A 23562-nucleotide genomic window follows, 5' to 3' on the forward strand; every position below is an offset into this window, starting at 1 on the left:
CATACACAAGCTCAACCTGAGCAAGTTAAGTTTTAAAGTTTCACTCCACCTCAATTTTGGTAATTCTTATTTTCACATTTTCCAGAATGCTGCCTTTGTTGTGTTTAACATCACTACCTTAAAAAACCTGAAAGTATTTGTTCCTCTTGAAGCTCTCCTAAGTCTTTTTATATCGTACTTTGTGCAAAGCATTAGCAACTCTTTTATTTTTATAGTCTTATTGATCAAAGGCCTAACTTAAAAGATCTCTTTCATCATAAATAATAATTATTCCCATGTTTTTCACACCATGCACCCACCACACCCATAAGGTCCAGCACCTTTCTTACTGTTTTGATTCATACTCTCATATCTTCCAGGTTTCAGTCTGGCTGTTACAGGAAGGACTCATGACATTCTGGGTTATACAGTCTATAAATAACAAGAAACTTAGATTTTTATCTTGAATTTACAGTAGCCATCACAAAACTCAAACCAAATGAAACAGCCACCATTTGTGTAGTATATATATTCTGGGGACCCCTCCTTAGTGTTCATGATGATACAGACACTGTAACAAATGGCCTTTTGATCAACTAGAACTGTGGTAAACTTTACCTGCACTAGAGTAGTTTAAATGACCTTTGAAATCTCTAAAAGCTTTCCAGCAGAGTAAATAAGCATTTAATTGAGCCATTTAGGATGCACATTACAGACAATTTGCCGTCACTTCAACCTCAACCAAAAAAATATTGTTTGCAAGGCTTGTCCACTAACTAAACAAACTGGACAGACCTGGCAGACTCAAGATTTTTGTCTGTTTACTTGTCTGTGTTTTATCCTTTAAGCAGTAGAGAAAAGAGAGTGTGGACACACAGTGCAGTTCATTATCATACCATCTCATTCCAGGGCAACCTTGAAAAATGAGTGGTGCCCAGCCAAGCACCTTCTACTGTCTTTGGGAACTATGCTACATTCTCCTGCTGCCTGAATCACTTCTTAGCTCCTGTTTATGGTTCCCTCAGCTCTTATCTAGGTGTTGCACTGACATTTGCCGTGTGCTGTACAAGCACAAGGGTTTGCGAATGCAGTGGGTTTTATCTCAGGTTGCCTTGACAGAAGACTGCTCACTCTCTAAGGGAGAAAACAACTGTTAGCCTATGGCAACAGCATCACCTGCTGTTGGATGAGAAATCAGCATTCCCTTTTCCTGAGGAGTTAGGCTAATCATCGCCTAATTTTTCAGGATAACTAAGCTGCATATGCATATCAGGATTGAAGAATCAGATCATGTAACTTATTCTTTACTGTAATATTTTGTAAAATGTTGCCATGTACACATTACAATTCATATGTTGGGATTTCTAGTGTCATATTGACAGAGAGAAAGCAGAATATATTGATGTTTGGTGCTGTAGATTTTTCCAAAAACACAAAAAAAGTCCATAGAATTAAAAACTTTTGAGTGATTAATTAGAAGCAATCATTCCCTGGGTTTATAAATCGACCCTAAAGATGGTTTCTTAAAGAAAAACAAAGACACAAATTGGCATATTAGACACCTTAGGTCCTAGTTTACAATTATATCTAGGAATATTACACTTTCATCATTATGCATAAAAATTCCAGAAAACTTTTGCAACAAACAAAATCTGGAGTAGGTACATGATATTTTAAAATTTAGCAATATTTTATCTCCCATTAGAATATGACTATAAAATAGAATTTTCTAAGGGATCAGGTAGATTTTACACCTCCTGTTGACTTGCTTAAGAGCAGGCACCTATAGTTATTCCAAGGATATCCAAAGATGAGTGTTTCCTTGCAATATTGAAAGAGCCAAAGAATTGATTAATATCTACAGCTCTGAGTCACCAGAATGACAACTTTGAGTCTTCCTTTCTTCCTTTCTCTCTTTCTTCTCTTCCAGATTCAGATGGCTTTTTCAGATGGCTATCTTTGTGTTTCTCCATTTATCAATGCTTTCTGTGATTCGATTCCTATATATATATATATATAGGAATGTCCCACACTTGCTGGAGGATGTCATAGGGCAAATAATATGAAATTATTTTGCTAAACCCCTTAGTGCTGATAAACCTTGGAAAGACAAAGTGTAGAATAAGTTTAGCTATGAAAAAAAAGGTGGAAATATGAGGAGAAAAAACAATTTGACACTGTGTGCCTAATGAAACTTAAACTTTAAAAGAAAAATGCATTCTGTTCAGGAGAAGAATCCTTTTTCTTAAGTTCTGCAGTAATGACCAGAGAGAATTAAATCCAGAATTAATCCTGGCTTCTTTTGAACCATATTGCTGTGAGGTTGAGAATCCACTTTTATGGATTGGCCACAAATGACTAATAGATGCTTCTACTGCTTCAATTTGATGTAGAAGCAGTTATTCACAACCCTGAGTATTTAAATACAAGGAATTTGTATCACATAGTTAAGCGAATTCTCTTTAGGAATAATAAAATTAATTGCTTTATCATACAATAAATTTTTAGTGGAAACAACGCATGATTCAGAAAACGACTTTACAGATTTCTCTCCACTAGAGGTCTCTAGAGAAATACAATAAACTGTTCAGGATAGCAGATACCTTAGACTTCTTTTCTTGACACTATTTACATTTCATGGAAGATGAAAACCAATACTTGTTCTATTCTTATTCCAGGTATTTCTTTGTATATGCTGCTTCTGTTGTGGATAATAAAGATTCCTATTACTACAATGATAATTCAAATCCATGAGGTGCTTTAATCCATTTTATAACTAGATTTTTAACATTTATAACTAGAACTTCAACATCACATCACTAAGGAAATATAGTAGCACAAAGCATTAAGCTGAAGGAAGAAAAAAACTAAGGTGGTAGCTTGGTGGGGTAGTCACCCTTCTAAATAAAAAAACACATTAAAATAAATAAAGTAGCAAATTAACAAATGGTTACTCTGATGTGCTGTTCAGCATGCCATCATATCACAGGCAAAATAGATCTTGGCTCCAACATTGTTTTTTGTATCTAGCCTAACATAAACATAAATGAGGAATAAAATTCATGTAGTTGGACTGTTTTTACTTCTTTATGCTTTTGTTTTGTTAGTACTAGAAGTTTTTTAATTAAAACTGTGCCCTTTTCTTTGATTTGATATTTCAAAAAAAATTAATTTCCAATAAAAGATAAGCTTTATCCATCTGTGCATTTTTACACCTGTGACCAGAACAACTCATTCAGGAATTTAGATTTCTTTTTCCAGAAAATCAAGCTTATGTCCATTATTTTATTTCCTTATGCTACTTTATTTCAGTGAACTTTATCTCTGCATTGAGTATTTTTTATTAACATTTTCCTCATTAAATATAACATAATGATGTCACCAGGCTTGCAATTAAGTGTTGAATTATAGGTTGCTGTACTTGATGCAGAGAACAAATGGGATTATCTGTGATTTGAGGTAGGGTCACTAATCTGGACAGAAAAATGGAACAGAAACCTGGAACAATCTGGAAAGAAAAATGCAGATTCCTCCACCTTTAACTGTGGTGGATAGCTCCATAAACAAGAGCATAGTGCATGCAGCAGCATTAATTGTTACTTATTTTTTGATTCTACATGGTGTGGAAGAGAAGAACCTGAGTTATGCTGAGAGCTCAGAGATAAGGGAGGGACTCCTGAGAAGACAGGTTACTGGGACAGCTCTGTGACTTTCTGAACTTTTTCAAGTTAATTTTACAATGTGTCTTCTGGGTTTTTAATCTTTGGATCGAGAACTACTCAACAGAGGCCAATTAGCAGCTTGAAATATCACAGCTGGGCATTTCAGAGGTGATATTTCACAGAGTATTTCTTGCTGCAGAAACCAGAATCAGAGAAAAAGCTCTGAGAGGAATTAGAACACAGTACTGACATTCTTCTAAAGCTGGTAATATGAAATCACAGAGTTGACCCATCACCTCCATCAGTGGATCTGTCAGGGAGGTTACAGGCAGGGAGTTCACACATCCAGACATGCTGACTCTTACATGAGCTATCTTGAGTTTTTTGCAAGTTGGGTGTGTAGAGGTCATGACAGGACAGAAGCCCACCTACCGTTTAACCAAATGTCTCTGCTCTTAATCTTAGAAACCATGAAGTGTCATGGATTCCTTAGACAAGATCTCACCCTTAAAATATCTGGTCATCTATGCCTAGTTATAACCTTTTCCTACGATAATATGTAGGAAACAGTCACTGTCTCTGCTGCTCTTTGCCCCATTTGTGTCTGTTGTGTACTGGTTGGTTGGTCCCAGGTGTGTCAGTCCAATTCTACATCCATTCCTAGCTGCTCACCTCACTATGTGCTCTGGTTCGAGGAAGAAACTCGGTGAATTACTGCCATGAGAACTCACCTGATTTTCATAAAGATCTGAAATAGTCTATCGATTTCCCCTTAAAATTGTATTCATATGCAAACACATCTATATAAATGGCAGAATTTTTTACTTGACATAAACATTTCAAACTGGTTGCAGTCCAAACACCAACCACCTTAAGCTATCACTTCATAGGAGGCTTGAGACTGTCACTTCTGCCTCAGTTTCCTCAGTTAAAGCTCAGAATTATTGAGTCATTTTCCATTTATTTCACAAGAGGCTTTGAAGGACTGACTTATAAGTATGGAAAAGTATACATTCAAACTTTCAGATACTCTGTGATTTTTGTATGATATGTAATCACATATTACATAATGCTCTGAATAAAAGCATTATGTAATAGCACTTGTTATCATGAGAATTAAAATGAATATTTAAACTAATACTGCATTTGATTGAGCAACTACTTCATAAATCAGAATGTGTGTTAATACAACATTTTTCTTCTCGAGACAAAAATGCTATTCCAGGTTATTGACAGCTGTATTTGAAACTTTAATCAACATCACTAGTTAAACAGCTCATAGCTGATAACTGTGAGGACATGGAAAACAAAGAAAAGCAATGCAGTTCTTATGGGAACAGACAACATCTTCCTCTGGGTTTGAATAAAACCACACGCAATGATCACGACCTCTGGATGCCTCAGTGCTATAAATACTAAACCATAAGTCAAAGTCTAAACTTCTCAAACTCTCTCTGTTGCTGTGTCAGCAGAATAAAATGTTAAGCCTTCTGTAACAAGGAAGAAATTAGTCAATTGGGGATTAAAGGAAATGGCTTATATGGTTAATGTATGGTACTGATTTAGGTTACTGAATCTGGCAGCAAAAGCTGCTGTTCCAAGGGGGGTGGTGCAAAGTTTCAGGTTGATCCTGTGGTTCCCTCCCACCACCTTCTAACATGTATATAAATTGTCAGCTCTCCAGACCCTTTGCCAGTTCTCTCTTCTAGACTTGCCAGAAGCAACAGAGGACTAAAGATGAAGATCTTTTTCTTATTCACCTTTTTTACTTTTTTGTTGTCTGCTTTTGAACAAGCAGCTGCTTTTGCTCACTATGACAAGATTTTAACTCATAGTCGAATAAGGGCACGCGACCAGGGGTAAGTAACTGGCTTTTATTTCTCATTTAAAAGAAAGCTTGTTAATCTTTACTCTCCCCTTTCTTCTAGGATTATATTACATGTAATTTTTCACTATGAATTTTTTCTGTCATTCAAGCAGAATTTTCTTTTTAAATTCATTTTACAAGAATTTTTGCTGAATAAAAAGCTTTTCAGGGAGTTTTAAAAGGAGACAGAATTCTGTTAAACTTCATAAAATGGAAAGAAATCTAAAATCACAACTTCTCAATGGATAAAATGTGATTTAGAATCACCGAAATTAATTACAGTTCATAAGCATTGTAATGGGGTGTCAGAAATGCTTAATGTATGTTTCCAAACATTTGCAGAGTTGATAGCTATCCCACAGTATTTGCTCCATTTGTTCCATCCTGATGAAAATCATGAACTCTAGTTAAATGTTTTTGAACATGGGAATATATACTGGGAGCCCTTTGTCAAACTTCTGTTCCCACTAGAGCAATGCAGCAAGCTGCTCAGCAGGGCTCCCGAAAGACAATGCTTACAAGCCAGGTTGCTTGGAGACATGGAAATAATTTGAACAGCTGGTGTCAGGGAAACACATGTGCCTAAAGATATTTTCCTCTAGTCTTCTTAAGGAAAAAACATTCTGTGAATAAGAATTGTTTACTATCTTATCTTCCTACTGCCTGCTACACACACACATGCTTTTCAAATTTTTTTTTAGCTTTTCAAGTAAAAAAGCTCACTGGTTTCCCAGCAATGTAAAGTATATGTTCTAATTTCTGAACTGGTGGATTTTTTTAATTGCAGAAGTATAAAAATCAGGTATGAAATGCCCTTGTTTCATGGAATTTGACCATAAGAAATTCCTTGTCTGTACACCACCATGCTAAGGAACACATATTCCTTGTCTGAAGTGTGTGACTCCTTTTATTTACATGCCAATTTACCCTTTGGTCCCCAGTAATTCCCAGAATGTTTATTTAGGTGCCTGTGGTACTCCAAATGGTTGGTAATCAAAATAGCTGATTGATTTACAGGGCTTCCTTCTACATAAAGAACAAGGCACTTTTCTTCCCCATCTCCCCACGACCTTCAGCTGCACAGATGTGCAAGACAAAAACTTTAATGAAAAGAGCCTGATGCTATTCACTGGTCCCTGGTGGCTGGTAATTCACTTCACAGGGGGAAGGGAGAAATGGATATCGAGACTTGCCTAGGCACAGCTGGTGATCACTGCCCATCAGAGGCACAGGGTCAAACCAGAACGAAGGGGAAACTCCTGTCACTGCAGGGAGGGTGGGCTTGCCAAGGAGTCCAGCTGGGCAGTCCCAAGAGCTTGCACTGTGGCTACTTCAAAACACACCTGTCCTGGAAACTGAAGCCAGATGTTCATTTCTTGCTCAACAGGAAGAGCATTTGCCACTATTTCATTTTTCAGAATTTTTCCAAAGATGTACAAAAACTACTTTTTGAAATGTTTCTCACTCTACCCATAGCCCAAATGTCTGTGCTCTTCAGCAAGTTATGGGAACAAAAAAGAAATACTTCAGCACTTGCAGAAACTGGTACCAGCAAGCCATCTGTGGAAAGAAAGCGTAAGTGTGCTTTGCTTCCAAACTATTCTCCACTGATTGAGATAATACACCACCATTAGAAAACTCCTTTTCTCACAGACAAACTGTTTGTAGTTTCTATCAGAATCTTTACTTCTCCTCCAGGTGGCATTGCTATGCTGACTTCCCCTTTCCTTCTCTGGCCTCGTTGCAAGTCATCCATAATACTTCACCTTTTCAGTAAAGGCTGCCATACCACTGACAACTTTGGCACTAAATTTTATTCTACCGCAGACACATTGGGAAGAAGGGTATTTCCTGAAAATACTGACACTGGAACTTGAATATTCTCACAGGCAGTTTTGGAAAACAACTTACTCCTGTGGTTTTATTCCTAGATAGATGTCATGTCTTCCCATGAAAGAGAGCCTCTCTTGAGATGAATCTGACAGGGAATTCATTACTGTGCTGGGCTCCAGAAGCAAGATGTGTTATGTAGTGATAGATACCTTCATGTGTTAGGAAAAATAGTTCAAAGCAGTTTAGACTCATTGAACTGAAATCAATGAAGACTTTGTTCTCTTCCCAACTAGAATTTAGAGGAATGTAAGTTGTAATATATTTTACAAAGCCTGTGCAAGGCCCTGAGATACAGCCAGCCAGAGGAAGACACAGAGAAGTGGGGTGGGTGGATTTGGTCATAAGAATCTAAAAAAAATTATCAATTGCCCTTTCCCTTCCATTCCCTCCTATCAGTGTATAAGCACTCACAGAGCAAGGCTAGAGGAGGAAAAGACTGTGTATGAGAATAAGTTAAGTCATGGGACTCCTGAGGGTTGTTTGAGGGCTTTTTGTGGTTATAATAGAGCATCTGTTATAACTTAGTTGTAGTCATAATGAGTTTTATACTCTGCACACAAAAACCAGAAATACAGACAAGGCTAAAGAGGTTACTCTAACAAGAATGTTAATCCTAAGGACAACAGCTCTTCTCATGTCAATATCTCCATGTTAACAAGTCCTCCCTAATTATACCTATAAAACATTGAAAGTTTTCATTACATACAAGTCCCATACACTTCTATAAGTTTGCAATGGGAATGTAACTTATAAATTTCCTAAAATCAGCATTTGTTGGATCAAAAGTCTTTCCACTGTTTCTCAGCAGTATTTTATCTCCATGCCAGCAAGGAGTAGACACAGATGAGTCACAGAGCTGATTTGAATAAACTGAAAACTGACTCTGTTAGCCAAGAATAACAAGGATTAAGGTGGTCTTGTTCTGTCTTTTCTTTGGAATACACTCCTTTGGAAGAGGTCAAGACAACTTTGTACTAAAAAAAAGCAAAACAAAAAACCCCCCAAAAAAACAACAGCAACAAAAAAACAACCCCAAGGCAAGCAAAGAAACAAAAGAAACAACCCCCACCAAACCTCAAGAACACAGCATTGTTTCTTCTCTGAATAATTGCTTGCTTTCTTCTTTTGGCCTAGCAGGGATACATATGAGGATAATTTCTGGTCTGGTCTGAGGTGGTTCTTCTCCTGTGTGCTGTGTCTACACATAGGTGGTACTGAGGAACTGAATCTTGCACTGAGTTTTTTCTGGTTCTAACCTTATTGTGTGATGCTCCATGCAAACCTCTTTTCTCCCATCCCATCTTTCTTACATTTTGAGCTATCTAATGGCAGAAAACTGTAAGTAGGAACATGATAACTGAAAAGAAGCCTGGGCTGTGCATAACAAGATACATGGTAAAAAAGGCACTGGTCTTGTAATGCTTGGCTGAAGAAGCATTTTCTCCTTAACTATGTCCTTCAGCCAATTTTCTGTCTTTCATTAATTGTATCATTGTTGGATAGGGTATGAGGATTAAACTTGCCATGTCTTACTCTATCTTTATAACTCAGCTGCCTCCTTCTTTTTTCCAAAAGATAATTAAACTGCAATCTTTCATAGCTTCCCATGGGATGAGGGGGAAAGACTTTCTATTCCAGGGAAGGAAAAAATATTTTCTCATGACAAAGCAGTTCACACAGTTAGGAGTACATTTTGGTTCCTATTCTGCTACACTTTTTTTTTAATCAGACAATCAGAAAACTATGTTTTTATTATTAGCTTCTGGCAAGAATGTAAGAAGGACTGAGAGTATAAAGTTTATTATTAGTTTAAAAATCTGCAGCCTAAATTGTATGCTATTCATGCATTTCCAAGAAATAGCCATTCAGTGAATCACATTAAAGAAAGAGATGTACTGAAAAGAATTACAGGAATACTTTCAATATATGGTTTCTCAGCTGGAAATATGCACATGGTAGAAGGGTAAATATGTCATGTATGTTATATGCATATGAGGGAATAGGGAAAAATGTTTTCATAGCTCAGAGAAAAAAAAAACTGTGTTAAAAAAGTTTTTAATCTTCACCACCTCTATCAGATTGCTTTCTTTTATGGAATGATAAACCTCACTTTTATAAACATGCCTTTTATTATTATTTTTCTTCCAGTCTACTTTGTTTTAAAATCTCTGAAGTAGTTTGGACTTGTTGAAGATATTGAGTCCAACTTTTCAGTTGAATAAGCTGCTCATTTTAATGTAGTTGTGGTTAACTTCTGGTCAGCTTTAGATTATGAAAAATGAGAGAAGTGTATTCAGCTGCCACCAAAGATTCTGCAAATTAAAAGCTGGACTCTAGAGGTCAAAGACCCAGTAAAAACCTTCAAGGAATTAGTATTCAGACCTTTTGAACTGCCAGCATCAGCCACACCTATAAAAATAAATCTATTATGTAAAACAGTGATGTCATTATAGTGTACCATACACTGTATAGTGTACCATAATTTGAAAAATAATATCTGAAGTCTAATGTATTAAATTTCTTCCAAGTAGCCAAAATTACTTCTGTGATAATTTTAGTGAATTTGTATTTTCCTGTAAGAGAGGAGAATGAGAATGTGTCAAACAGGTCGATGGTAGAACTTCTATTTCTGCCTATTAATTAAGAGGACATTATATCTTAAAAGAAACACAGTGCTAAGACAAGAATTGTATGGCAGAATTATCATTCAGCCCTGTTTTGCTGTTACCCGTAGCTTCTGTGCATTTAAGAATGAGAGTGTTTTATTGACATAATTATATAACATTTCCTGGTCCCTGGGAATGCTGAAGTCTCTGTAAGCTGTGATGACATGCTTTTTTAACTCTGGTTTTGATTTCTTGTATTCTGGTTTTCATCCTCACTACATTTACCAGTGAACTTTCCCTTGTCTTTAGGGGCTTCCTTCTCTATAACCAGTTTTATGTCTGCTCTTAATTAGTTCTCTCCCTCATTCCTGAGCACCTTCAAATTCTTCCTTGAAAAACAGAGGCTCTCTTATCCCACTTTTTATCACCATACAATGCACAGGACTTTCTCCTTAATACCTGTTAATTCCTATAACCAGTACATAGGTGACCTCATGTTCTGTCACTTTAATTTCTCTTCAGTTCATTTAAATTTGACTTTTTTGCTCTACAACTCTTCTCTCAGGATTTTATTTTAATGTCATCACTTTTTTTCCTCTTTCTTCAACATCATATAATCTGTTCAACACAGAATAGATAAATTAATGTTCTTTAACTGTTGTTCTAGGCACATCATCTTATAGTAACTCTACATAATTACCATATGCCCGACCATGTTCCCTCCATACACTTAAATTTAATGACGGTGGTCACTCTGTAATTTCAAAAGCTTTACATTTAGTAAAATATGACCAATTAATATCAATACAAAAAAGGTTGACTGACAAAAAAAGGATAAATATTTGAAGAGTATGTACTTAGCAATGAAAAATTGATAATAAAAATTAAATTAGACATAGCTAAAATTAGCATACATTTCTCCTGTATATTATTTAACTGTGCTTTTGTCTATATCACACAGAACTGTCTTATATGAGTGCTGTCCTGGCTATATGAAAATGAATGGTACAAGAGGATGTCCTGCAGGTACAAGCTTATTTTCTGATGGATAAATTGCATATGGAAAGAATTGCATTTGCAACAGAGTTGCAAAGGGGGTCATCATAAAAAGTGATGGCCTCTTTTTAAGAAGTACTGCCTGAGAATGCACAGCTTCATTTGCATACAGCAAACACTGTCAAAGTCAATCAGCACTAAATTGGATCACGGAGTTTAGGTTGAGTTTCCCAGCTCTTTCCGTATGCTGGATTGGTGAGAATTAATAATATGTTCAGTTTCCAAAGCTGCCAAAGAAGTTTTATTCCTATTCCTGTCAAATCCAAGACCAGTCTAAAGAATACCGCTGAGGTCAGAAAACCAGGACATGAGGTTGGGCATATCTAAATTCTGTATTTTCCTTTTTCTGGAAAAGCTTGAATCTCATTTACTTTAAGAATCTTATAGTCTTTATCAAAGAAAGAGTAAAAATGAAGACAGGAATTCTTCATCTCTCCAAGTTACGCTCTTCTGCTTTGTGTAAATAAAATTAATTGCAGCAGGAAAGAGTAGTATGAGCAGGAATACATTTCATAGTTTTTGATCCCCATATCTGAAATTATCCTTTTATGTTCAATAATGCAGAGTTCTATTTGTTTAGATGAATTAATCTCCCTTCAGACGTTTACATTAGGATGAGGCCAGTCACACTCTAGAATTCTCTGTTCCTCTCCATAACCATAAAAAGAGCCAAGCACCAGTATATTACCTGCTAATGTTTCACTTCTAGATGCCTAAAACTGGGAGTGATGAATGCTGTTGTCATGTAGCCATGTTTTAACTTTGAGACTATGGCCATTCTTACTCTCTGGGTGAATCAGTATGTGCATAAACCAGACACTGGAAGCAGAGCAAGAGACCTCACAAAAAGAATTCTGACCCATTGCAACCAAATGCAACCCACTCCACTGAAACTTTTGTGATTATACATGGATAACCACACATTTCATGTTGGGTTGGTACAAAATTCAACAGCTCTTCTAAAGGAAACTTCACAATATTCAGTATTTTTTGGTCTAATTTTTCATTAAGAAAAACACAAAAATCAATAGCAAACAGATGTGTTTAGATGACTTTTGTGTATGTTGACAATGGAATTTTTAATCTAAACATGTTTAACACTGACTTAAACATTTTAAAAACTGTCATGCAGTTTTGAAAGAAAAGACACAAAGTAAATCTGATTGTGATAAAGTGGAGGACTGAAGAGTTTACAGCATTCTTATCTCATGTTTATTTTAGTTGCTCCTATCGATCACGTGTACGGCACACTTGGTATCGTGGGAGCTACCTCCACACAGCGGTACTCTGACATATCAAAGCTGAGAGAAGAGATTGAGGGACGAGGATCATTCACTTTCTTTGCACCAAGCAATGAAGCATGGGACCAATTAGATTCAGTAAGTCTGTGTGTGTGTGTGTATGAATTAAACGTTTTAGCTGAAGAGGCTAGTGTGGGATAAATTAGATTGGAAACAATGTTGAGATTTTAGACATAAAAGGACATAGCACAAGTTATAACAAAACAATCTGCATATTTAACATACATTTCTGAACTAGAGAGGCTGAGTTTACTTTCAGGAGTATTAAGCAACCATAATTGCCTCTTAAGCACTTGCATGATACATATTAGTATTGTTAATTTTATTAACATAGTTTAGGGGAAACTTTTAGGAATTCCAGCAGCTGCATGACATGTAGCTGTACACCCTCAGTGATCCAAGTGCCCTTCTATTATTAATGATTTTAGTTAAATAAACATTGAATTATAGCTCCTCTAATTATTTATCTGTGATGAAGCCTCGTCTTCTATTTCTGAACTAATCAGACTTAAGGATCATTTAAACAGAGCTAGATTTATAAGCACCAAAGTCATCTTCCCTAGCAGATGTTGAATATGTTGAAAGCATATATTAAGGTAAAACAATACATACATCTTTCTGAGTGGAAAAATGTTTTGAAGCTTCTAATTAATTAAATTCTTCTTCAGGAAATTCACAGGAATTTGGTTGACAATGTAAATATTGAACTGTATAATGTTCTCCATCACCACATGCTAAACAAGCGCATGTTGACAAAAGATCTGAAGAATGGCATGACCCTGGTGTCTATGTACAATGGCCAGAAATTGCTTATTAATCACTATCCTAATGGGGTAAGTCTATACTCTTTCCCTTCCCCCCATTATATTTATTCAGTTATAGCTTTTATTTCCTTCATTTCCTCATATCACTAAGAAAACATGTTATCGAAAGTTTAACATCTACCAAGTCAGTTGCCACCGACAAAAATAAATATTCCCTTGAAGAACTTTTGTCTGCTGTGTAGACTAATCACTAAGAAAGAATGAATAAACACTGTGCTGCTTGCTGTTCAGAAATCAAAGTTCAAATGAAATTTTTTCATAAAGACAAAGCCTCTTGTGGTTAAAATAAATGGTCATAATAAATTTTACAGCAAATAATATTACAGCAGAGCTTTTGTTTGAATTTGAATGCATAGTAAGAGTATTTAAGATTGTAGGACATCTGCTATTTGGCTAGAAAAAATAATTTTTATAAATGCTAGAAACCACCCAGTTAAGTCACTCATCTTTGTTGTCTTAAAGGCCTCAGAATGTTCATGTTCTTCTACTGATTGCGTCACTAAAAAACAATATAATCACCATATTATGCAGATATGAAAAAAAAAATCAGAATAATTGCAATAAGAAATTAAATGATTGTGAAATCAATGTAACCTGAATAAATCTGCTGCTAACTTTCCAGAAGTTTAATTGAACTTTAATTGAATCTTACAAGGCTATACTTCAAATTTAAAAAAACCTACTGAAAGGGCAACAGTCAACACACAATGCACAGTACACACACTGCCAGTCTATAAGAATCAGGCTCCAAGTTTATGATCAAGTTAATGCTTGTTTTTCTACTACTTGATTCTTCAAATACAGGTTGTCACTGTTAACTGTGCCAGGATCATCCATGGCAACCAGATTGCTACCAATGGTGTTGTGCATGTTGTTGATCGTGTCCTGACTGCTGTTGGAAATACCATTCAAGATTTCATTGAAGTCGAGGATGATCTTTCATCACTTAGAGTAAGTAGACAAAAAATAAAAACTCTTCTCTGTTTATTTAAGAAGGGTTTTTTTATTCTTTTTGTATTTGTTTATGATACCTGGAAGTAAGAAGGGTTAGCTCAATAAGAGAGAGAAATAAATTCAATTAAGAGCTGCAGTTAATACTGCAAATTAGCTATATAAAAAGGCAAAGTATATTTTATATAAGGAGTATACTTCTGGTTTTTTTATGGATCAAACAGACCACATCAATACAACAGAATATGTCCCTGTACATAAAAAGTGTCTTCTTTTCAAGCACTGAGCTTGTTTTAAATTACTTATTTGAGTATTTTAAATGCAGAGGCATAAAGGTGGAGAAGATCCGCCGAATCCCTCAAATCCAGGTCATGACACTTACTGGCAACCACAACATTTAATCCCTTTAAAAAAACTTAATACAAAACCCAATCCTTTCCAGTCTTCAGCTGAAAAATAAATTTCCTCTGTTGAATAATTTTTTCATCTTTCTCTAACATTCATGATCTATCTATTTACAACATTATGATCTCAGTCTAGCATTAAAGTATATGTAAGCATGAGGTGACACGAGACAGATAATGTATTTTGGTAATATTTCAAATAATGAGCATTAAAAGAAACAATTATTTTTTAGGCTGCTGCCATTACATCAGATGTCATGGATATTCTTGGAAGACCTGGTCATTACACACTCTTTGCTCCTACTAATGAAGCTTTTGAGAGACTTCCAAGGGGAGTTTTAGAAAGAATCATGGGTGACAAGGTGGCTTCTGAAGGTATTTAAATATTTTTGCAAATGAGAAATATGGATGAGTGGATCAGGAGGCAGAAACTACATTATCCTTGTAGCTCTGGAATTAAGCACTTCTACTTTCATGTGTATAGGAGAAGTTATTCCTTCTGTCTCTAATTTTTCCACTTGCCTAAGGACAAAAGTCACTGAAAACATAGTCTCAAAACAGTTTAAAGGAAACTGTGAAAATATAGGCACATGGACTTTCTAATAGTTCAGCTGCGTAAGTCTGATGGACATTTCTGCCTCTAGAAATTCAGGGCTCCCTAAATATGAGATTTTCTGATACCTTTGCATAGCTTTGGAGTTTTGTACTCATAGGTCCTTTTAGAGCATATCATATGCAGTCACCAGCATAGCGAAGCATAACCAATATAGTTTTCATAATGCAAGGAATGCCAAATACTTTTGACCATAAATGTCATTTAGAGGCCTACAGTATCATTAAATTTAAATAAAGTATCTATGAGTAAAAATATGCTAGATAAGCTAGAATATTATTAAAATAATGTAGCAGTAATAATTTACCCCACACCTATATGTGAATTATACCTATCTGAATACGTGTCCAAACACATCTATGAAATTCCTGCTCTTTTCTCTGCAGCTCTTGTGAAGTTCCATATATTGAATACTCTCCAGTGCTCAGAAGCCATCACAGGTGGAGCTGTCTATGAAACCTTGGAAGGAAACACTGTTGAAGTTGGTTGTGATGGTGAAAGTCTAACTGTGAATGGAGTGAAAATGGTGAAACGCAAAGATATTGTGACAAGCAATGGTGTTATCCACCTCATTGATCAAGTGCTAATTCCTGATTCTGGTCAGTGATGTGTATGAAAAACTTGTTGCACTGAGGATACTTTTTTATAATCTTACCCAGATTCCCTCAGATATATATTTCTGGATAAGCCTGGAGAATCCAAATCAGGAATAGGAAAATATTGTGTGTTAAAATACCTTTTCTTATTTCTTTATTTCCAGCCAAACAAGTCATTGAGCTTGGGGGTGCCCAGCAGACTACTTTTACTGACCTGGTGGCACAGCTAGGTCTGGCATCTTCTCTAAGGCCAGAAGGCCAATACACTCTTCTGGCACCTGTGAATGGTGCTTTCTCAGGTTAGTAGCCCTAAAAGATTGTCAAAATAAACAAGAATAAATGCTACCCTGACAGTTTTCCAAATAACCCCCAGTACTTGGTCTATGTCTCACTGAAAAAGCACCATAGACAAATAGAAATACCTCATCTTTTCAAATTACATACCATGTAGAAAGACAAAACAAGCCAAACCACCAGACTGCACAGCTTGTTTAAAGTTATATAACTTGCTAATGGAAATAGTGTCACTACAATAAGATACAAAATATGCACAGAAAGATTGTGGGAGTGGAAAAATAAACTGCCACTTTCCTTAACCTTTACATTACTTCCATTAGATTCAAAACTTGTTTATTCTCCAAAAATGTATGCGGTGGTTTAATTACAGCCAACAATTAAGTACAAGACATCCATTCTATCCAGTCCCCTCTTTCCCCCATGCTGGGATGGGGAGGAGACTCAGGAGAAAAAAAGGAGGAAAATCTCATAGGTTTAGATAAGAACAATTTTATAAGTGTAACAAAGTAAAATATTATTAAATATTAATGTTAATAATAATAATAATAAAATAATAATAATAATAATAATAACAATAATATAATAATAAAAACCTAAGACAAACAGGTGATGCATGGTCTAACTGCCCACCACTCACTGAGCAATGTCCAGCCACTGAGTGGCATGTCCTGGGCAGCGTCCCCCAGGTTATATACTGGGCATGACATTCTCAGGTATGGAAAATCTGAGGTACAGACACTGCGATGTCCTTGGCTTAGGGTGAGCACTGCTCAGCAGCAACCAAACCATCAGTGTGTTACCAACATTATTCTCATACTAAACCCAAAACTCAACACTGTAGGACCTACTAGGAAGAAAATTGTCTCTATCCCAGCCAAAACCAGGAAATACAAGAAAGTTAGCATTTTCCAGTACATTAAAGCAGAGCGAAACTGATACAAATATACCATAAAACAGGTGTTTGTATATTTGCAGAGGTGACCTCATGGACATCTTGCCTTTCCTGAAAAAACTAGAGTGTTGTCTCACTACCACAGAAGAACATTTGAATAGGTTTTAAGGTGCACATGCAGAAAGGAATAGGAACTATAACAGTAATTCAGAAGATGGAGCAAGCCTTCCTATCAATCATCAGACATATTAGATATAGTAATTAATCATGGCTATGTCTAAAGTTCTTGATTGAATTTGAGGAATGATCATATGCAGGAGCTACATAACAATTTGCTTTCTGTATACACAGACCTGTCCACTCTTAAACTCAAGCATTTCAAAGAAAGATTCTGTATTTCCAGAGTCTTTTAACTTTTGTTGAATGAAAATTCACTATATAGATTACCATATATTAATATTTAAATGGCTTTGTAGATGACACCTTGAGGCTGGATCAACGTCTTCTTAAAACAATCCTGCAGAATCACATCATAAAAGTGAAAATTGGTCTCAATGAACTGTACAATGGACAGGAGCTGGAAACAATTGGAGGAAAACTACTTAGAGTCTTCGTGTACCGAACAGTAAGTGAATGAGGCTTTCTAGCAATATGCATCCAACTATGAAAATGGAAAGTCAATAAAAGGCAAAGCTGAATGAAACCCCCAACATTTACCATTATAACTATCTAGCAAAAAATCCTTAAGAGGGCAAAAACTGAAAATCTGATCTCTATCAATCCAAACTTTGTTTGTTTGGAAAACTCCTTGGGAAAATAAAACAGGATTTCAAATTTGGCACTCAATGTATTACAAATTTTTAACGTTCATTTTTAGAACTAATTAGGAACATTCTCAGAGGAAACACCAAAAAAAATCAAGTTTGGAAATATTTGCACCATGTTATTTAACTCTAGATTTTACTACATTTGCTTTCTCAAGCGATGCCAAATTTCCTGGCAAGAAACCACGATTTCACTGTAGGACATACATAGGGTTGTTATTTTTAGCACTGCCTAAACAGCTACACTTGTTTCTCTTTCAATAAGGCTGTATGTATTGAAAATTCATGCATGGTCAGAGGAAGCAAAGAAGGAAGAAATGGCTTTATTCACGTCTTCAGACAGATCATCAATCCAGCAGAAAAGACATTACATGAAATGCTGAGAAATGATAAGCGTTTTAGGTGAGTAGCAGTTTTGACAGCGCTGAGATTTTCCTGCAGAGAGTAAAGGTATATACAGCACAGTTGGTCTGAGAAAAAGTTTTGCACTGTGAGTATGTGAGTCATTGGGGTTTGGAGAGCAGGGAGGGCATGGCAGACTTTATTGCCTACACAAATAAAAGAAAAAAAGGAAAAAAATGTGGGGGAAGAAAAAGTGTTCTCCAGCTATATGCTGAAAAGTCTTCCACACTCTCTGCTAGAATGGTTGTTCATGGCACAAAGGAGTCAGGAAGACACTAGAAGTAGAGGAGTAAGAGGACAAAAGGAATTGGATGATATATCCAGAGTTATAAATGCAGTGGACTCTGGAGTTATGATTAAGGAGCAGTAGAATTCCATATGGGTGCAGCAGGACTGCTTACCTTTCCAGTACTTATTTCTCTCCCTCTCCTGCAAGTATCTCAATACTCTTAGAGCAAGAACTATCCTTTGCATCCTCACCTCATCTGTTTGACCTACAGGGATTTTTATTTGATGAATCCTGCTCTGATCCAGGCTGGCAATATTTCTTTTCCAAATAGTTTTATCCCTGTCTGCTACTTCTAAGGCTGTCTTTTCCTTTTTTTTTTCCTCATTTTCCCCTTCCACTATCTTTATTTCCTGGAAATAGTGAAAGTGTTTGAAAAGTGAGGCACTATCAGAAAAAAAAATGAGGGAACTAAGTACCTGTATCCAATTGTAGTCACCACATTTCAACAAAATGTATTTGTGGTTTGTCTGTTTGTTGAAAACAGCATCTTCCTGAGTCTGGTGAAAGCTGCAGATTTGGATGATGTTCTGTCACGGCCTGGACAGTGGACTCTGTTTGTCCCAACTAATGATGCCTTTAAAGATTTGACTGATGATGACAAAGACATACTGATAAGTAAGTAACATAAGAAAATTGAAATTATAAGCAAAGGTAATATTGACTGGAAAGGAGATCAATACACCTCTTACACAAAAACTGTCTACTGAAGCAGTTTACCTTTTGCACAGAACAGGACATAGGAATTCCCTAAATTATTTCCTTTTTGGGGGTAGACAAAACAGCTTTTTGGAAAAAAGCATCCAACCTGATTCTTAAATTTAAATTTCACTCCTTAGTATCTTATTCCATGGTGTTGCTACCTTCTGTTATTTTTGTCTTCAGTTCACAGCTTGAAGTTGTCCAAGGGCAGTGCCATTTTGGATTATTTCTGTAGTTAAAAATACAATTTTATTTGCCTTTATGCTTTTGAAGGGGCTTTATGAACCACTTTTCTTATCATTGTGACTCAGTCAGAAAATGCTTTCCTTGGCCATCATAATTTTTTTTGCAGCAGAATGTCTATTTTTTGTGTCAGCTTATTTTCTAGAATTTTGCCTTGGTTTTCTTTCAAGATATTATGTTGCTTTCTCCATAAGGATTGAATTTCAAAGTATATAATTTTTTAAACAAATCTGAAGAAATACTTTGTTTATCTTAAGAAACTTGCAAATGAAAGATTATTTTAACCAATAATGATAACAGCATAGAACAAACATCATTTGAGAGTTTGTGAAAAAATCTTCAGAGTGCTCATGTTTAGGTTTTGGTATGCTAGCTGTAAATAGTCCAGTCAAAATATCAGTGCTAATCTTACTAGAAAGAAAGAGATCTTTTAATTGCATTTCAGTAGTAAAGCAAATTGCAGTAGTATCAGTGATCAGAACACAACACAGAGGAAAAACAAAGAAAGAAACAAAAAAAAACCAAAACCGGAAAATGATTACAGAAAGAGACACCAGGAAAAAAGTATGACCAGACAGGATTTCCAATGCAGTTTCATCAAGGCTGGAACTCCTAATAACAACCAATATCAGCGTGGAATGCTACCATTAAACTCAGAATGGTCAATATTCCATGTAAATGGCAAACAGATGTGTTTTAAATCTGCTCTGCGTGGTACCCTGTCTCCTGGGGATATTATGGGTTTTTCTGTGACTCTCAACCTCCTAAGACCCAGAGAACCAGATGACCTTTCAGGATATTAACTTGGGCTAGAGGATACATTTCTTTTTTAAGACAGTCTCAAAAATGTTGGATTTTTTTTTTTTCATCACAGGTAGGAATGTCACACTTTGAAATATGGAAATCATCCCTCAAATAGGGTGGTTTTCCCCTTTCCCAACTTCTCCAAGCTGCATTGGTCCTCTGGAAGAGCAGACAAACCCAGCACCTCTAATTGCTCCATTGACTCCTTTTATGTTCTTTCATATAAGATTTCTCATAGGATCATTGTGATTCTGTTCTGAGTACTTTTTTGTGATATAGTTGAGCTTTTTCCTTTGTCATCATTTTAACAAATTCAAATTGTCTCTGCTCATGGTATTTTCATACATATTATGTTTCATTTTAGTTCAAGTCTGTGTGAATTCTTAGAATTCCCACAAAGAACTATCCCCTACCATTTATTTTTTATTCACAATTTTTTTTATTTTTACATAGGAGACAAAAATGCTCTCAGGAATATCCTTCTTTACCATCTGACACAAGGAGTTTTCATTGGTAGTGGCTTTGAGCCTGGTGTAACAAATATTCTTAAAACCATCCAAGGAGGGAAACTCTACTTGAAAACAGTTAAGTATAGAAAAAGCCTCCTTGCTACAGCCTTGTAGCAGAGATTTCATATTCCATGTCTGTCAACATTACAGAATGGCACGCATTTCTCCAAATGTTATGATAGGGTTTGGGGTTGTTTTTTAATGTCCCTGATAACTTGGGTTCTCTTTTGGACCTTTACCAGGTGAATGATACTCTTTTGGTTAATGAACTGAAATCAAGAGAATCTGATCTCATGGCAACAAATGGTGTCATTCATGTCATTGACAAACTCCTATATCCAGCAGGTGAGTATTATTTCATTAAATTTATACACTTTTAAATCTGTTTACATGCTATGTAATTGCAATAACTTTAAAAAGTTGATTAATTTAAAGATGCAATTCCTATGTGGAATTTGAAACAGAAAATTTACCTCATGGCTCATTTTGTGGAAGAACCTTGCTTGAAACCTTAGTAATACTTTGAAATTTTATGAAAGTGAAGTATATGAAACACAAGACTAGCCATAGTCTATCTTTTCTGCTGATATGGAATAATATATATCCATGTACATGCTTGTGTGAGAGTTTGAGAAAGATTGCGTCTCCTGATTACTGTAAATGAAAGGAAAGTGCACACAGTTGTATACTTCCTCTTACACTCCTGTTTCTTTTGTCAGAACTGCCTGTTGGAAATGATCAGCTGCTCACCATACTGAAGAAGTTGATTAAGTACATTCAAATTAAGGTACTCTTTGAATAATTATCCGTTGGTCTTTCTGGCAGGATCTGCGAAGCTGAGTATATTATAAGTCATAAGTGATTGTCTGGTCCTTTCTTTCTTCAGCAGGCACCATATTCAATAACTTCCACTTACCAAAACATAATCGTGAATTATACCTTGCACTCAAGAGTTAGAATTCATGTTTTTCAATACCAAATAATTGTAGAACATTTGCATTTGGATAATTTCTCTGTGAACTGACACAAATATGTTCTTCGATTTACTTTATCACTCTTCGAAAACAAATTACTTATTTGAAAAAAAATATTAAGTGACTAAATTTTTACAGTATTAAAGCCACTAGCATCAAAAGACTGTGCAGAAAAGTAGGTGTCCTTATCTATCTCAGCTATCCTTTTAGGATTACATTTTCCCTCAACAATGAATGAGACAACCTAGACAAATAGCAGCACCTAACTTTTAGGTCAGTGAAGCAGTGAATCCTTCCCACACTTGCTAGGAAACTATAAGGCAAGTGTACTTCTTTTAAATTTTAAATAATTTTCTTTTGTGTTTTTATAGTTTGTTCGTGACAGTACCTTCAAAGAGATTCCACTGACATTTTACAGTAAGTTCATTTTAAATACTTCCTGATGGGTTTGAGACTGCTTTTTAAGTGTTGCCAGGTCCAATTTGGAATTGTACATCTTTTTTTCAATAAAAAAGAAAGCAGTATCTGGGAAAGCAAGATGTGCCAATAAAGAAAAGGAAGAGAAAGATTCGAAGTAGAATGTTTCTGGCTGCTGTGCTACTGTATTTTTCCCTTTCCAGATGTGTGACTGGAAAGTAACCCTAAAGTGAGCTGTTCAAACTCTTAGGGTAGGCAAGATACATATGGAAAATATTGTTTTTCAGTTTTTAGCCAAGGTTCATTGCTTGGTGCACAGCAGAGTTGTACTGCCTCTCTCTCAAAGACATTGCACTGTACTCACTCTCCAAGATGCAGTATTGACTGTGCACTGAGTCGCTTTCTTCTTCATGAATATTTCCAGAGGGACAGAGTTTACCTCTTCCACCTGTCTCCCATACATGCAAATATTAGGCTTGTATGGGAGACAGTTGTTCAGACTGTTTTCTCTTTAGGGAGTAAACTTTTAAAAAGACCCCTTTTAGCACTCTTGCAGCCTTTCTCAGGGTTTGCATTTACTTTCTGCATATTAAGTATGTTTTGAAAAAAAGCTGTTAGAAGACAAAGAGCCTGTTGTAACTTTGTGAGGCAGTATGAATTTAGACAAATTATTAAATCCCTGTGGAATTCTATCCACATTTCACAATAGAAATGGAAACCATCACATCAGGGTTTTGAAAATTGGGAATGGACATACTGAAGTTAAAAAAACCTTGGAACAAAGGAGTAGTCCACCTTGATGACACAATAAATCTGAGTCAGCAGTGCCCTGGCAGCCAGGAGGGACAACCATGTCCTGGGGTGCATCAAGCACAGCATTACAAGCCAGGCAAGGGAGGGGATTGTCCTGCTCTGCTCTGCTCTGCAGCAGCCTCACCTCGAGTGCTGGGGGCAGTCTTGGGCACCAGTTTTGGACCCAGAGTCCAGAGGAGGGTGACCAAGATGGTGAAAGGTCTTGACATCAAGACTTTTGAGGAGCTGATGAGGTCACTTGGCTTGTTAATTTTGGATAAGAGAAGGCTCAGGGGTCAAGGCTGAGACCTCATTGCTGAGCAGTGACCCCACCACAGCCCATGGCTTCCCCAAGGAGGGCAGTGGAGGGGCATGTGCTGGTCTCCTTTATGGTGACCAATGACAGGATGAGAGGAAATGGAATGAAGCTGCTCTGGGAAAAGTTCAGACTGGACATTAGAAAGAGGTTCTTCACCCAGAGGGTGGCTGGTCACTGGAACAAGCTCCTCAGGAAAATGGTCACAGCACCAAGCCTGACAGAGTTCAAGGAGCTTCTGGACAACACTCTTGGTCATATGGCTAAGTCTTAGGTAGTCCTTTGAGAAGAAGGAAGTTGGACTTGATGATCCCTACGCGTTCCTTCCAACTCAAGATATTCTATGATTCTA

General features: G+C 36.3%; 1 protein-coding gene across 8 annotated transcripts in view; it reads left to right on the top strand.

Annotated features, from left to right (window-relative positions):
• Positions 1 to 5286: 5286 nt before the first annotated feature.
• The window catches only part of POSTN (periostin), a 31037-nt gene continuing 12761 nt past the window's right edge, over positions 5287 to 23562 (top strand). For 2 of the 8 annotated variants that reach the window (XM_085061073.1, XM_085061095.1), the window contains exons 1-16: positions 5287 to 5500; positions 6985 to 7083; positions 10969 to 11033; positions 12285 to 12442; positions 13033 to 13197; positions 13993 to 14139; positions 14777 to 14918; positions 15543 to 15755; positions 15917 to 16051; positions 17418 to 17566; positions 18031 to 18167; positions 18941 to 19071; positions 20656 to 20786; positions 20954 to 21056; positions 21431 to 21498; positions 22057 to 22102. In XM_085061073.1, coding sequence (XP_084917199.1) covers positions 5379 to 5500; positions 6985 to 7083; positions 10969 to 11033; positions 12285 to 12442; positions 13033 to 13197; positions 13993 to 14139; positions 14777 to 14918; positions 15543 to 15755; positions 15917 to 16051; positions 17418 to 17566; positions 18031 to 18167; positions 18941 to 19071; positions 20656 to 20786; positions 20954 to 21056; positions 21431 to 21498; positions 22057 to 22102 — 2011 coding nt within the window. In that variant the 5' untranslated portion in view covers positions 5287 to 5378. The remainder of the gene's footprint in view (positions 5501 to 6984; positions 7084 to 10968; positions 11034 to 12284; positions 12443 to 13032; positions 13198 to 13992; positions 14140 to 14776; positions 14919 to 15542; positions 15756 to 15916; positions 16052 to 17417; positions 17567 to 18030; positions 18168 to 18940; positions 19072 to 20655; positions 20787 to 20953; positions 21057 to 21430; positions 21499 to 22056; positions 22103 to 23562) is intronic. The other 6 variants (XM_085061053.1, XM_085061078.1, XM_085061044.1 and 3 more) reach the window with 5 other exon arrangements.

Source organism: Lichenostomus cassidix, chromosome 1 (genome assembly GCF_008360975.1).
Source record: "Lichenostomus cassidix isolate B80296 chromosome 1, HeHo_3.0, whole genome shotgun sequence".
Taxonomy (NCBI): domain Eukaryota; kingdom Metazoa; phylum Chordata; class Aves; order Passeriformes; family Meliphagidae; genus Lichenostomus; species Lichenostomus cassidix.